This window comes from Argiope bruennichi, chromosome 3, assembly GCF_947563725.1.
Source record: "Argiope bruennichi chromosome 3, qqArgBrue1.1, whole genome shotgun sequence".
In the NCBI taxonomy this organism is placed as follows: domain Eukaryota; kingdom Metazoa; phylum Arthropoda; class Arachnida; order Araneae; family Araneidae; genus Argiope; species Argiope bruennichi.
In genome coordinates this window covers 29,903,486-29,919,770 of record NC_079153.1, presented here as the reverse complement: position 1 = coordinate 29,919,770, position 16,285 = coordinate 29,903,486, and the positions used below count along the sequence as shown (strand labels likewise).

At 31.0% G+C, this 16,285-nt stretch overlaps 1 protein-coding gene across 1 annotated transcript in view; it reads right to left on the bottom strand.

Moving 5' to 3' along the window:
- LOC129962679 (clotting factor G beta subunit-like) overlaps positions 1 to 16,267 on the bottom strand; it is a 28,145-nt gene extending 11,878 nt beyond the window's left edge. The window contains exons 1-4 of the mRNA XM_056076586.1: positions 16,055 to 16,267; positions 4,143 to 4,409; positions 2,973 to 3,178; positions 612 to 712 (exon numbers count right to left, since the gene is read on the bottom strand). Coding sequence (XP_055932561.1) covers positions 612 to 712; positions 2,973 to 3,178; positions 4,143 to 4,409; positions 16,055 to 16,085 — 605 coding nt within the window. The 5' untranslated portion in view covers positions 16,086 to 16,267. The remainder of the gene's footprint in view (positions 1 to 611; positions 713 to 2,972; positions 3,179 to 4,142; positions 4,410 to 16,054) is intronic.
- Between the last annotated feature and the right edge of the window lie 18 nt (positions 16,268 to 16,285).

Genomic DNA, 16,285 nt, shown 5'->3' with positions numbered 1-16,285 from the left:
ATATACTTATATACTAAAAAAAGGGGAAATCCCATTTTTTTTCTTCCTAACTGTAACATTCTTAAAAGTATAAGGATTGAATTCTGTGTTGGAACATCGATTTTAGATAGAGTTTGATATAGAAAACCGTGTAACATGCAGTGCATTTACAATGTACAAAAATTAACTAAATAGTCAATAAATTAGAAATTAACAAAGTATTTTTATGTTTTGAACTACCTTACCACAATATATTCTTTTAAAATTCTCTTTTAATATATCTCTTGGAAGTGCATTTATTGGTCTTAAAGTAGTGGTTTAGCTGTGTATGAATCTAAGCTATGTAGTCGGCCAAACAATCTTCCTTTACTACATTCAGCATTTGTAAACAAGTTTCGCAATATTAATAAGCAAATATCCTCCTGAAACTCCTGAAAAAAATTAGCTATCGTAGATTTTTAAAAGTCGTCATGTTGGACTAATATTCTACTTTTAATTAAAATTAGATCATTAAAATTTTAATCTATACAACAATTTTAATATTATAATTTTCTACACAAAAGTAGTTTTTCGTTAAAAATATTATAACTGAAGAGGCATTCATATATATGTATATAATGTTGCCACCGTACCTTCTGCCTGCGAAACAATGAGAAGCTGTTAAGACATGTCGGTCATCGATGACGGCTCCACCACATAGTTGCTTTTGCTTGTTGCTATTAAATATGGCCACCTATAAGAAATAGACCAATTAATAATGCAGTGTACCATTTAATCTTACAAAAAAATAAGCTTAATTATTTATATATATATTTATATCAAGCCATTTTACAGATCAACTTTTAACTTTTTGTATTTTGAAAGCATTTTTTTACATTAGTTGCCAACGTGTAAGTTTAATAAAGCAAAATTTAGTTTATTCTAATTTGTTGATTACAGATTTGCGTTTTATGTAAAATTAAGAAATAATAAAGCTAATGGACATCAAAATGCATTTCAGTAATTAAAAGTTGTGGCAGACACATCAAATCAAAAATTAGCAGCACCTCAAAATATATTAAAATATTTTTAATTTAAATAAATTTATTAAACTACGCTTTTTACAAATTTTAACTGTTAAACTCTATAATTTTGCAACACTAAATTAACTATTAATGGTTATACTATTTCATGGCTGTTTATTTTGCTTTTTTTCCATTTAGAATTAGCATTAGCATAAAAGTATTCTCCAAAATATACTTTTTTTTCGTTCTAATGACAAATTAGTTTTATCCGAATATTGTACCTATTATAGAATAAATAAAAATAATATTTCAAAACGACCTATTATATAATTAGTTCTTCTAAATTTTACAATTAAATAATTAAGTATTAAAATCGATTAAACTAGGTCAGAAATGGTATAAAATACAGTCAAAAACAAGTGAGATAGATTTAAAAAATTTCTAATGATCTTATCATTAAGTGCAGGCTACCAATATAAACATTACCTTAAGAGTTGTCTAAAGAGTTTAGACAACTCTTACATAGTTTCGTCATCTTTCTTCTTTATAATTCATCTCATATTGGATAAAAATGTCGTGAGTTGTTCACTTTTTTATTCTTATTGCACAAGCGCTCATTTAAAGCTTTTAAAAAATAAGTTGATTTCATTTTTAAAAAATCATCATTTGAAGGGTTTCTCACTTGCTTTTGCTATTATTAGATGGTCTCTCTATTTTCTTGAATAATGGTAACATCACAACTTTTTTGCTTATAAACTTGCCAATTTTAGCAACCAATTGTCACTTGAATTTCATGTAAAAAAAGAGGCTCTTCTCTCAAATACCTTCTTTTTCCGAGAGAAATTTCAAAAGAATTACTTCACTCTGCTTAGAGAATCTATAACCAAGTTTGCCGGTCACTATCACTAAATAAAATATCTAATGTATTGTTTTTGACGATTTCAATTTCGTGCATAAAAGTTCATAACTCATCAAGAGCCATCTATTTCTTGCACTTCTGTTTTTTGTGTGATATTGCAAAATAAAACTTAAGTCTGAAGGCCCAAATTCAAGAACTGGTGCAATTTTACCAATTTTTGAAGCCAATTGATTTCGCCATTTTGCAAGTGTAGCTAATGACCACAGTTTTCACATACATTTACCATTGTCATACCGTAGTCATAATTTAAAATAGAATTTTCTTCTTTTTAATAGGATATATTTCATCAATTGTATTGTAATAATTGTATTTAAACCTACCGTGTTTAAGTACATCTTATTACAAAAAGTATAATAAAAAATAGCAACAGTAATATAAGAAAATGTTGCATAATAACAATAGACCATTCTGATTGGTTTGCTATATTTCAAAGGAAAAAAAATGATGATGTGATGAGGAGCTGTGAGCATTCATCTGAAGTAAAATGTTTTGAAATCGATTTTGGAGCTGATGAACTATGTTGCAATATTTTTCCTTAAATATATATAGTAAAGTTTCATTCTTTTTTTCATTTGTTTCTCTTTGAAAATGGAAGATATGTAACTCATGCGACTTTTGATGGCCTCTTGAAATCATGAGCTCTCATGTGACGCCAAAATTATCGAAATTGGTTCAGTGGTTTTTGTTGGCGAACTTTGGCACACTATTTTCTCATAGATAATGTACTATGAAATTTTTTTCTAATCTATCTCAAAAATGAATCGTGGTGGAAGGTAATGGACTCTTGATATCGAGGTGATGATTTTCTACATGAAAAAACAATTTGTAAAACCCGAAAAGTGTTTGGTCTGGGCAACTGGTTCATTGATTTTTCTAAATAATTTAAATGTGCAAGTACTGCTACTAGTGTCAGTTGTTATTTGACCAGATGCCCATATAATTTGGGGTGATCTAGTTTTTGGAACGGTTTCTAGTCTGTGGGTGAGCACTGTTTGTTCCAAATCAGTGCTCACCCATCTTCTACAGCAGTCGGAGTTAAACTCAGAAAATTTGGTAGCTTTCGTACTCACCATCCAAGGCCATTTGTGAGGAGTCGGCACTCCCCCTACAGCAGACATAACGGGAAATGTGAAGGAAAAATCTGGAAAAGTGGGAGGAATGTGACTGGTGGATTCTTCGACATTTCGGGGTTCTATGTCGACAGGTTGATCATCCGTTGATTCACGATTACTTTCCGCTTCAAGTGGTCGAGGGTTTACATCTCTAAAGCCACAACCTGAAAAATATCTTTTACTATTTAACTTACTGATCAATCAGTCATGATCATTTAATTCCCTTGTATAATAATGCATGTATCAGATATACAGTTGTGCTGCCACCGCTTTTCCCCCAAAAAATTGATGTTTTACTCTTAAATAGTATTTGTCTATTCATGATCAAAATAATGTCGATTGCTAGCTACTACTTTTCCTAATTTCTTTGAAATTTTTCGAGTACCATTTCGAGAAAATGATGCGCCTTTTGAGGCAATCCACAGTTCAATCCATTTTTTGAATTTTTTCATATTAGCGAAAATGCTGCTCATCTAGACTAATCACCATCGACCGGTAATTGGAAGGAGCAACACCTGGAAAGCATGAAAAGTGGGGTAAGACCTCCCGTTTTAAAGTTTCCAAGTATATCTTTCTCGGTCTTGAAATACCGACGCTCGGTTAATGCGGCCGAGCATTGATATTTTAAATCACTTAGGACTTTTGACTCACCCATTCTATTTGCATTTAACTGTTTTGAAAACAAATTTAAATGATAATTTTAATTAATAAATTTAATTGATGATTTTGTACACATCTTGAACAAAGATTTGGTATGCAACATTTGTAAACCAACAGTTCAAAACAATGATTATTTACATTTAGCTTGCTCAAAACTTATGAAAGAAGTGACAAATATTTTATTAATTTCTTTAGGTGAAATAAATTTATGAATTAAATTTTAATCATAATTTTAATTGATAAATTTAATTGATAATTTTGTACGCGTCTTGAATAAATACTTTTAATGTAACATTTGTAAACTGAAAGTTCAAAATAATCAGTATAAGTAACATTTAGCAAACTCAAAGTTTATTAAAGAAGTGATTAATTATTTTTTTTAGGTAAAATGCAATTTTGAATTACAGCAGATCAGTTTTCGAGTTTTAAAAAAATGCATAAATCTGAATATCTGTAATCTGTTCCTACCTTCTGCGCTAATAGAGCTGATCATTCCAGATTTCCTTCTTGTTGTCGGCGGTTCATTGTCATCCTCGTTGTCCTGCGGGCAGCAAACGAGGGGTATTTCCTTCTTCCATCCACAGACCTTGGGGGGCTCCCCCTTCCGGAATCCGGTCAAGGCAACGGGACAAGAGGTGATGCTGACGCAAGTATCGTCCGCCGATGGGCAAGGGGTTTTTCCCGGGGTCTCAAAGCGAATTGCTTGCACCAAGAGTAAAACATGTCCAACCAAAGCTTTAAAATTAAAATTATAATAAAAATATTGTTGATATACCGATTAGTAGAGATCCAGTAATTAAAAAAAATAAAAATTAGCTTTATAAATGCACTTAAAATATCATTAAAATTATATAAAAAAACAAACATTTGAAAATAAAATTGGTATCACTAAAAAAAACTTATATTTTAAAATGGTGTAAAAAGGGTTTTAGTTACACTAATACGAATATAGTTACTGAGAAAAAAAAAGTTAAAACGTTTAATAATTTTTAATTAAAAATATGATATAAATTTTTAAAATCTATTACTTATTGAGCATCTACGACTCAAGAAATCACTATGGCCCAACTTTGGCAGTTCTAGGCCCAACAGTCTGTCCTATAGAGTATTTTGAACATTTGCTTAATACATGGCGCATAACACAATTTGCAGATAGTAGACCTGATTATAAATATTATCATATTAAAAAGAAATCAATAGATATTCAAGATTTTAATTAATTGTAGCTTTTAATTATGTAGACTTAATTGCTTAGTGTTTATGTGATTTTATTATTTATAATATTTTGTTTTTATTTAATTACTTTATTTGTATTTTTGTTTCTTTGTATATGTATTCATACAGTAAAGATTAATACTGAACATAGATGGCGCAGTATGCGCTAACCCATATGTATGTTTGGAATGTGGGGGAAGCGCACTTAAGCTGTTTTTGTAATCACTTCTCCCTGAGAGTTGGTGTGAAACTGGTGCAAGTAGGCACCGCTCGCTCTTTTGTTAGCGGCAAAAAGAAGTATTCGTTCGCTCTTTGTTAGCGGCAATTTCTACTTTAATTGTATATAGTATTATGTGTTACCTTATATATGTGAAGTCATCGTCCATGTGTTGTTATATGTGTGTGTGCAAAATAAATAAGAAAAGACAAGAAAGCATCACAGGTAAGATACACAGTTTAACTATAGACCTTTTAAAAAGCCCTTTCAAAGTTTTTAATGTAACTACTCTTATGGCCCCATCCTTACCAGGATGTATAGCTACAACCTTACCAAGAGGCCATGTTGCTGGGGGAATATTGTCTTCTTTAATAATTGCAATATCACCGATTTTAATGTTTGGATAACAATTTTTCCATTTTCTCCTATTTTGTAACGAGCTCAAACAATCGATATGCCATCTTTTCCAAAAATTTAATTTCATTTTTTGGACAATATCCCAGCGCTTCCTCAATGAAAGTGTAGACACTTCCAGTGTCTCAGGTGGACTATTAATTACATCTCCAATTACAAAATGAGATGGTGTTAGAACATTTAAGTTATCTACATCATCATTATCTACACTAACTAGGGGTCTTGAGTTTAATATCGCCTCTATTTGAGTTAATAAAGTATAAAGTTAAATTTGAATTTCCTAAAACTCGCTTTAAGTGAAATTTTACCGATTTTACACCAGCTTCCCAGAGTCCACCAAAATGCGGACTCAAAGGAGGGATAGTATGCCATTCAATTTCCTGTTGAGAAAGAAAATACGAAACCTTTTGATCTAGATTAATTTTAGATAAATGGTTGTATAAATCTTTGAACTTCCTTTTAGCTCCTAAAAAATTAGTCCCATTGTCCGAATGAATATGTTTAGGTGTGCTCCTTCTTGAGCAAAAACGTTTCAATGCAGCAATAAAGGAATCGGACGTGTAATCCGTAACCAATTCTAAATGTAAAGCCTTCGTAGCAAAGCATACAAATACAACCATATAACCTTTCGTTGTTTTGGCTCCTCTGCCTCGGTGTTTCAATATAGAAATTGGACCTGCATAATCAATACCACAGACAAAAAATGGTCTGTTGAGAGTCCCTCGTCCCTCAGGAAGATCTCCCATTTTTTGTTTTGACATATTACTTCTAAATCTACAACATACAACACAATTTAATACACATTTTCTAACTATTCTTTTAACATTTAATATCCAAAATGTTTGGCGTAAAATACCCATTAACAAATTACCACATGCATGCAAAGTTAAAATATGAAAATATTGTACAATCAGAATACTTAATTTATGCTGGTTAGGTAATATGATAGGATGTTTTGCATTATACTGCAAAGATGCATTTTGAAGACGCCCTCCCACTCTGAGCAACCCGTCCTTATCAAGGAATGGACAAAGTGCTGATAGTGGGCTTTTCTTTGGCATTGGTTGGTTTGACCTTATACAATTGATTTCAGCATCAAAAAATACAGTTTGAACATATTTTACAATAATATTACGAGCAAAAATTCTTTCCTTTGAAGTTATAGGTCCAATTATACCTGTAGAATTATTAACTTTACCAGTTTTACAATTATTTATAAATCTAATACAAAAGCATAATACATTAATTAACTTAGTATATGACGAGTATTTATCAATTAATGAATCTATTAAGTCATTTTTCAAAATTGCAGCAAATACACATGCAGTTTTTTTCTTTTCCTTAAGGACAGAGTCATTGTTTTTGAATACTGGTTGCTTTGGCCAGTCAGCCTCTGATGATGTTAGGAAAGTAGGGCCCTCCCACCATAGACGACAGTCTGGCAGATCCTTAGGAGACAAACCTCTGGATCCTATATCTGCTGGATTTTCCTTTGACGGTACATACCTCCATCTATTTTGAGGGATGAGGTCCAAGATCTCTGAAGTCCTGTTGGCAACAAAGGGCTTCCAATTTCGAGGAGGTGAAGACAACCAGGAAAGAACAACTTGAGAATCTGTCCAAGCATATATATTAATAACATGATCATTAAAAGTTTTAATTAGAACAGATAATAATCGGGCTAACAGGAGAGCTCCATTTAACTCTAACCGTGGAATGGATACAGGCTTTAGCGGAGCTACCTTGCTTTTAGCTGCTAAAATAGTGACTTTAGTAACACCATTATCAGCTCTTTGAACAGCATAAATTACACAGGCATATGCTGATTCCGATGCATCCGAAAATCCATGAAGAGTAATTTCCTTTTCTGTAGTTAGAAGCCATCTCGGAATAGAAATGTGACATATTTGCTGAAATTCCTTTTTGAATTTACGCCACTTAACTGCAAAATGTTCCGGTAAGGCACTGTCCCAATCAAGTTTCAGCAACCATAACTGCTTATAAAAGATTTTTATTAATATTGTGCAGAGTGAAAGAAAACCCAAAGGATCAAATAGCCTTGCTGATTGTGACAGAAAAGATCTTTTGGTGATTTCATTCTCAAAATTAAAGTCAATTTTAAAAACAAAGCAGTCAGTTAAAGAGTTCCAAATAAGTCCAAGAGTTTTAGAACAGTTTTCGGGATGAATTTCCACATTAGATTCCTTGGCACTCAGGCATTCAGCTAAATTATTTAAGACATGTGGAGAATTAGAACGCCACTTTCTTAAGTGAAATCCTCGGACATCTAGAATTTCCGACAATTTTTGAATTAACGCGATTGCTTCTTCATTAGATTTTGCTCCAGCCATCAAGTCATCCATATAAAAGGAATTTTGAATTATTTTAGATATTTCAGGATTTATAATTTGAGAATCCAAGCCTATTTGATGTAAACATCTAGTAGCTAAAAATGGAGCGGATGAAGTTCCATAAGTTACAGTAGAAAGTTTGTATTCCTTAATAGTGGAATCAGGTGAATTTCTCCACACTATTTTTTGCAAATTTTGATCTTCTGAATCAATTAAAATGTGTCTATACATTTGCTTTATATCGGAAGTGAAAGCAACTTTATTTAGTCTGAATCTGACAAGAATAGTAAATATATCTGGTTGCAATAATTTTCCTACCCCCAACATTGAATTCAACGAATTAAAGTTAGGCGGTTTCCAGGATCCATCAAACACAACTCGAAGTTTGGTTGTAATACTGTCTTTCTTTTGCACAGCATGATGAGGAAGAAAGTAATCCGGTTTAGAAGAATCAAAATCTTTATTAGGTGACATATGCCCCAATTCTTCATATTCTCTCATAAAACTCTTGTATTCCATTTCAAATTCTGAGTTAAACTTAAATTTCCTTTCCATAGCTAGAAGCCTAGAAATAGCCATTCCCTTTGTATCTCCTAACTGATTAATGTCCTTATAAACAGGTAATCTTACAACAAATCGACCCTTATCATTTATTCTGTAAGTCGATTTAAAATGATTTTCACAAAATTCTTCTTCATCTGACATAAGAAACTTTTTATCCGGCAACTCTTCCATTTGCCAAAATTTTTGCAAAATAGAATCAATGTTACAATCATTTTCAACGGAAATCAGATGCGATTGTGTGTACAATGATGAAATAGAATCTCTTCGAATCTGACCTGCGACAACCCATCCAAATATTGTGCTTTGCGCAATTGGTTGTCCTTCAGACCCACTGATTTTTCCATTACGAAGGATTGAGAAAAAGCAATCAGAACCTAAAATTATATCACATACTGATGGCCTTGAAAAATCTTCATCTGATAGAGGGATCCCCTTCAAATAATCTAACTCTTTAATGTTAATATTCTCAACTGGGATTTGAGAAGTAACCTTATTTAAAATAAAAGCATTAACTGTCAAACATTCTTCACTAAATCTTGACCCAATTTTTAAATTAACTGAGCCACGTGTGGTTCCTGCTTGAACCCCACTTATCCCACTTAGAGACACTCTAGCATTCTTTCTTTTTAGTCCTAAAATATTTATTACATTTTCACTGACAAAACTGGACTCCGAACCACTATCTAGTAAAGCTCTGAATAAGAAAGAATCACCCCCACTATTATACAGTAAAACCTTTGCCGTGGGAAGGAAGGTTATAAATTTGGAGTTGTTTAGACATGTGCTAGAACTAACAAGCCTTTGAGGTTCCACTGATTTATTGCGTTGCGTTTCTCCCCCTTGGCGGATGTCGTCTTCGGAGGGGTGTTTTGGGGTTTGATCGTTAGGTTCGGGTTCGGATTCTGAAACACGTGCACTATTTACTACCCTTTTAACATCTTCATGCAAGAGTGAATTATGGTTTCCTTTACATATGGTACACTTTAAATGGCTATTAGTGCAATCCTTAATTTTATGAGAATTCAAACATAAAAAGCAAAGATAGTTTCGCTTTACAAAATTCTTCCGAGCATTCAAATCCATATTTCTAAATTTAATACACTTAAACAATTTATGCATTCCCGAACATTTCAAACAATTTTTATCACTTTTATTTCTTTGAATATTTTCACATGCAACAAAATTAGACTTAGTAGGAATTTTAGCATCAGATTCATTATAAACCATTAATTCAAGAGATGAACATCTGGTATTTAAAAATTCCAAGAATTCTTCCCACGTAGAAAATTCTATTTCTGAAGTTTTCACGGACCAAAGTCTTCTTGTTTCAGGATCTAATTTTTGCAATAACAAATTAATCAGCCATGGATCTCTGCTAGATGCCTCTTCTCCTAAAGATTTTAACCCTCTCAAAACCTCATCACTCGTGTCAACTATATTTCGCAAATTCGTTGAATTGGCTTGAGAGATGCCTTTTTGTTCCAAAAATGTTTTGATTAATGCATTAATAATTTTCTTCTTCTTATCATACCTGTCCATTAATTTTCCCCATGCTTCTTCATAGGAATCATTGGACAACGGTATGTGCTTAATTAAAGAAGCGGGTTCATCAGACAACAAACCCTTTAGATATTGAAATTTTTGGCTATTGCTTAGTGAAATCTGCGAATGAACTGTGGATACAAATAAATCCTTAAAGTTCATCCAATCTTCAAATTTACCAGAAAACACTGGAATAGTAAGTTTTGGCAAACGAAAATTCGAAATAGATTGAACTGATGAATTTTGTGTTACAACAGAAGTAAATTGTGATGTATTAAAAACATCAATTTTATTTTGAAACTTTAATTTCAAGGAAAAATATCTATTTTCGAATTCCTCTATTTCAGAATCCTCAACAGTTAATTCTGAATCTAATCTTTCGAATTCTTTCAAAATTTCTTCTAACCTCTGCAAACGAATCACTACTTCATTTTTTGATTCTAATTCATCTGCAGAATGTTCTAATCTAGTTAAGGAGGCCTTAACCTTGCCTCTTGCGACATTAATTTGCGTTATGTGTTCCTTATATCTTTTCGGATCGTCCATGTTGAAAAGAAATTATATAACAAATCGTTTGCGAAACGGAACCGAAACTAAAGAAAATTATGTTCGCTCGCAATTCGAGAACTTCTTATTAACTCTTCAGATGTTCTTCTCTTTAAAAACATCAAACTAATAATCAATAATAATAAGAAACAAATGAAAGAAACTTATCTGTTTCTCATGCTGACATCTCGTCGGTGCCTCCAATTTTATATGTAGAGCTGGTTGAGTGTATTTAAGCCAAGGAAAGATGCTTTCTTGTCTTTTCTTATTTATTTTGCACACACACACACATATAACAACACATGGACGATGACTTCACATATATAAGGTAACACATAATACTATATACAATTAAAGTAGAAATTGCCGCTAACAAAGAACGAACGAATACTTCTTTTTGCCGCTAACAAAAGAGCGAGCGGTGCCTACTTGCACCAGTTTCACACCAACTCTCAGGGAGAAGTGATTACAAAAACAGCTTAAGTGCGCTTCCCCCACATTCCAAACATACATATGGGTTAGCGCATACTGCGCCATCTATGTTCAGTATTAATCTTTACTGTATGAATACATATACAAAGAAACAAAAATACAAATAAAGTAATTAAATAAAAACAAAATATTATAAATAATAAAATCACATAAACACTTAGTTTCTCATTGGTCATATTCTCCATTAAATGTATAAGCAGTATTAAAAATGAAATGCTATTTCTTTTTATTTAAATATCTTTGTGGCATATTTTCTTGTTTTATTACCCAGAGAAACAATTAGCAGATGAAATATCATTTTTCAATCTGTAAAACTTGCTGAGCTATTAAAAGGAAATTTTATGGATTTGAACGATTTTTCCATTCCTCAAAATTGGCATTTGAGCGAGTCTTCCATTATTTTTCTTACAGGAATTATATCACCGTATAAAATAATATCGCTAATTAAAAGAGCGAAATCATAATGCATATGATGCATTTATTAATTCTCATTAAATTTTGAAAATTGATCAAATAATATATTAATTGAAATGCTTAAAAAACTTTTTCAAAATGAACACCTTCGACATTTATATAAAGTCGTAAAGTAGCTTTCTTCTAATAATGCTTGCGTACGCGTGATCCAACTCAAACACTTGGCCATCAAAGTTAGCTTCTTGCATTCTTCTGCCAAAATCTGCTGCTTCTACTGGAAGTATTTTATATAAAGTCATAAAGTAGCTTTCTTCTAATAATGCTTGCGTACGCGTGATCCAATTCAAACACTTGGCCATCAAAGTTAGCTTCTTGCATTCTTCTGCCAAAATCTGCTGCTTCTACTGGAAGTATTTTATGGAAGTAATTCAGCATCCAACCATCGTCTTATAGCTGATGTGTGGTGAGAAGGAACGCCATTTATTTGCGGCTACATCTGTAGAAGTTCTAACAAAGGCCAAAGAGTTCAGAGACGATGCCATACAAAACTAATTAAATATATCATTCACCAATCAGCATACTGTTGTACAAAACGGGATGAATCAAAGAGTTTCTAAAAATGCCCCATTACGCATTTACAGAAAATTGTTACTGACGATGAGTTTCTTGTATGAAGATTTTTTTTCTTCTTTCATTTGAAAAGTAGTCGTTTTTGATTCTATCCCAATTAAATTTGCCTGAACAAATTAAAATGCATAAAGAAGAAAGATTTGATCCATTTGAAGCGGGACTTAGTATTAAAATTTATCGCTGATCTTTATCTGATTGCAGCTGCCCGTGAATACTTATGGATTTCAATAATTACGTAGAAGTATTCTGTGCAATGCCCTTTCTGGAATAATGGTTCTGAATTAACTATTCTTATACTAACAAGCATGAGGCTAACCGGGAAAATAAATAATCCAAAATGTTTGTTTCTCTAACGTTGTGATTTAAAATTGCTAAAATTCTCTGTAAATAAACTTTCTTGAAGAATATTGAAAACTAGGAAAACTATGTTAGTATTCTTCTATATTTAGGACATACAATATACATTAAGCATACAATATAACAGCATAAAGTATATGAAGTATAAATATACATTTTGAAATATTCCTCATTACTAAATGGTGTCATTCTTAAAAAAATTCAAAAAGTTTAATATCACATACATAATTGCATCATCATCTTTTCTTTTTTGGTATTCCACTAGCTCTTTGAAATATCTAAAATATTTCAGTTCTCAAATTTCGATGTAATGTATGTTTATAACAAAATTTGAATATAATAAATATTTCTAGCTAAATTTTAAAATCAGCAAATTTGGTTGATAGAAGTGTGTAACTTTGTGCGGACAACAAAGAATGTAAAAAAAATATATATCTTGCTTTTTGAAAATTTTACATTATGAGAACTGTATAAAAACATTTTTTTTTTTTTTACTTTTTAATTTCAATTTTTTATTTCCAAAATACAGGGTGTTCATTAATTATTGTCGGGGTTTCCGTACCTCATAACTTTCGAATAAGAAATATTACGCAAAAACCGATTACGTATTCGTAAATTACAACTCAAAGAATTTTACTCGGCAACAATGCGATCTTTGCGCATTTGGTTTACTAAAATTCTTTGGTTTAATAAAATAATTGGTTTGGTTTAATAAAATTGCAAAGTGCAAATTGTGCAAGCTTTACACTTTAATATCATTAATAAAATTCTTTGAGTTGTAATGTACGAATACGTAATCGGTTTTTGCGTAATATTTTTTATTCGAAAGTTATGAGGTACGGAAACCCCGACAATAATTAATGAACACTCTATATTTTCATACATTCGAACATCTTATTTAAATAAAGTGTTCAATATATCTGAAGAGATACATATTGTAGGTGTAATGTTTAGGAAAATAAACGTTTGTTCGCTTTCTTGGGGCATCCTATATAATCTCTTAATAAAATGAACCACTCTTTCATTGCAATCGTCGTAAATGTAAACAAAGTCAGCGGGAGAATTCTCGTTTAAATGCACATTATGCTCCTCTCAGATGCAATTTTGGTTATCATACCTCTGAAAAAAATCACGAAGTCCATCCCTAAAAAGCCATCATTTTTCTTCAAAGTGAAATGCTTAAATATGAATAGTAATAGTAAAAAACTACATTATCCTTTATTAACATGATAACAAGTAATTAACTTTTAGATAAAACATAATTTCATTTTACTTAACATTGGATTTAATTCCTTTATCCTCTAATCTTAAGAACTATAAACCCTTAAATGTACTATGGTATGAAAAAAAAAATATTCATAATGACTCATAACAGCGCATTAATGTTTTAATTAAAATCATAATACTTTAAATTTGTATATAATGCACAAACGGAGATACTTTTCCTGTAATTATTTCTTCCATTTTAATGACACTATTTTAAAACTACCCTGCTTATTAAACTCGAGAATTTTTCTATCATATTGTTTTAAATATGCTACTTTAGTTTTGTTTGATGCAATATCACTAGAACATGCAGCACGTTAATAGGAAGGAAATAAATAGATTGTGAATTAATTTCTGTTTCTAGCAGCAATTAAGAGGAAGATAAAATTTAAAATATCATTCTATCGCTATCAGAACTTAAATGTTTAAAAAAACATTTAAGATTAGTTCATTAAAAAAATAATTTTGCAATAAAATAACCTTTTAAAATCTTGCAGTAACTATTATATTACACTTCCATTCGTCATTTGGATTCGATAAAATCAGAAATTTTGCAGAAGAATATTTTTTTATTGTATAATATGAGATAGTATTCGCTGTATTCATTAAGCGGACGATCTTGATGAAAGTGGTAATGTGTCGCTTTTAAAAGAAGAGTGATTAATTGATGCAATTATTTGATGATGATGTCGTGTCCGTGTTACCATCGAAAGGGGGTGCAGTAGCTTCTGAGGGTAAAGAACCCTGAGCACCCGAGGGCAGAAGTCTGACTTCTAGCTCATATGAAGATGAAACACACACATTCGCTTGCACAACCCCTTTTTACAGGGGGGGCACATTCACACACCTCACAGATAAAACACTGATGGAGAACAACCATGCCGGAACCGGGATTCGAACACGGGACGCCCAGATCACGGGGAAGAAAGCAATTATTTGAAATTCCTATATGGTTGCTCATGTTAATGAATAAACATGTCGGTGAGAAAGACAAACAAATATGCTATTAAAAATCGAATTGAATGGTTAGATTCGGCTTCAAAGGAATTTATTAAAAAATATATATATTTATTTATATGTATATATTATTAGTAAGTTTACTGTACACAGTTAATTTTTCAATTACGTATAAATATATACCACAAATGCAGAATAAAATTAATTTTATGTTTTCAAATAAAGTGAAACCTTGATGAACATCCTTGTGCATAATCGTCTATTACTTCAGGATACCGAGACTATGACTTTTGTACGATTTTATCCCATGTAGGGGTGATATGTAGTGAGTAAGATGAGAGCATTTTTAGATTTCTTTGCTAAGCCTTGACAACGACCGTTGCATGAGGTTTCGTCTGTTTTTTTTCCACTTCTCATTTTGAAAAAAAAAAAATTAAAAAATTAAAAACCAAATCATTTTAATCCACAATATGCATATTTATTGTTCATATGACTCGTTCAATTTTAGAGAATAATTCATGATTTCTGTGCTGTTTTATTCCACTGATAATTGAGATTTACTATATTCCTAAATAAGATATAAGTATCTCCTGATTCAAATTTCATCTTACTCCTATTTTAATGAAATAAACGTTTCCTAGCGCATGCGCAATATTACAGAGAGTTTCCACTACTGAAAATAATCTCGATTTTTGAAATAATATGGCTGAAAAGTCTTTGAACTTTTCCCCTATCAATCATGGAATGGCTAATATCGGGAGAATTGCCTACATATTTACATTTTGGATTGAATTTGATATTATTAAATCACGATCGGCATTCAAGGATAATCATTGACTATTGACTCCTTGAAAACTATTTATATTTCTGCAATCCTTGCATAAAAAACTTAATAATATTATATTGTATTATATAATTGGAATTTAAAAAACATCGTAATGAAAAATAACTTCGAATAAACAAATATTAATGTATTGGATAAACTATTACTAATACATTGAACAATTTAATACTAATACATTGAATAAGAATTTTACTAAAATGATGTAATTAGCTAGGGAACAATAATAATGCATAAATATAATATTTTGAATTTACATAATAATCAAATACAATATATATATATATATATATATATATATATATAATATAATAATCAAACATAATATCAATAATATAATATAATAATCAAATATAATATCGATAATATAAAAAAATAAACAAATTTAATTTTAACTATCAAATATAATATAATATTTCTCAAAATTAAATATAGAATAATAATTATTGCATTTGAAAATCTTTTTCGTCATGAAAAACCTTGAATGGTGCTTTTTTTAACTATGTTTATTAAAATCAATAATTGAATGAATTAGAACTTAATTATTAAAGTAAATAAATAAAAAAATACATACTTAATAATCTTAAAACAATTTTGCAATTCATCCTATAGAAATGTCCTTCTAATCCGTTCTGCGACTGGAACTGAATCGGGCTTCCATTAAAAAGAGGTTGAGTAAATCAATGCATGCTCTTTAAATGACGTCCAATTGTCCATTCTGGGTTTACACATTTCTCCGTTATCCGCAACCGCATTTGACAGCATCCATCCCCTAAAAAAACTTAACACTTCATTTCTTTCTTTC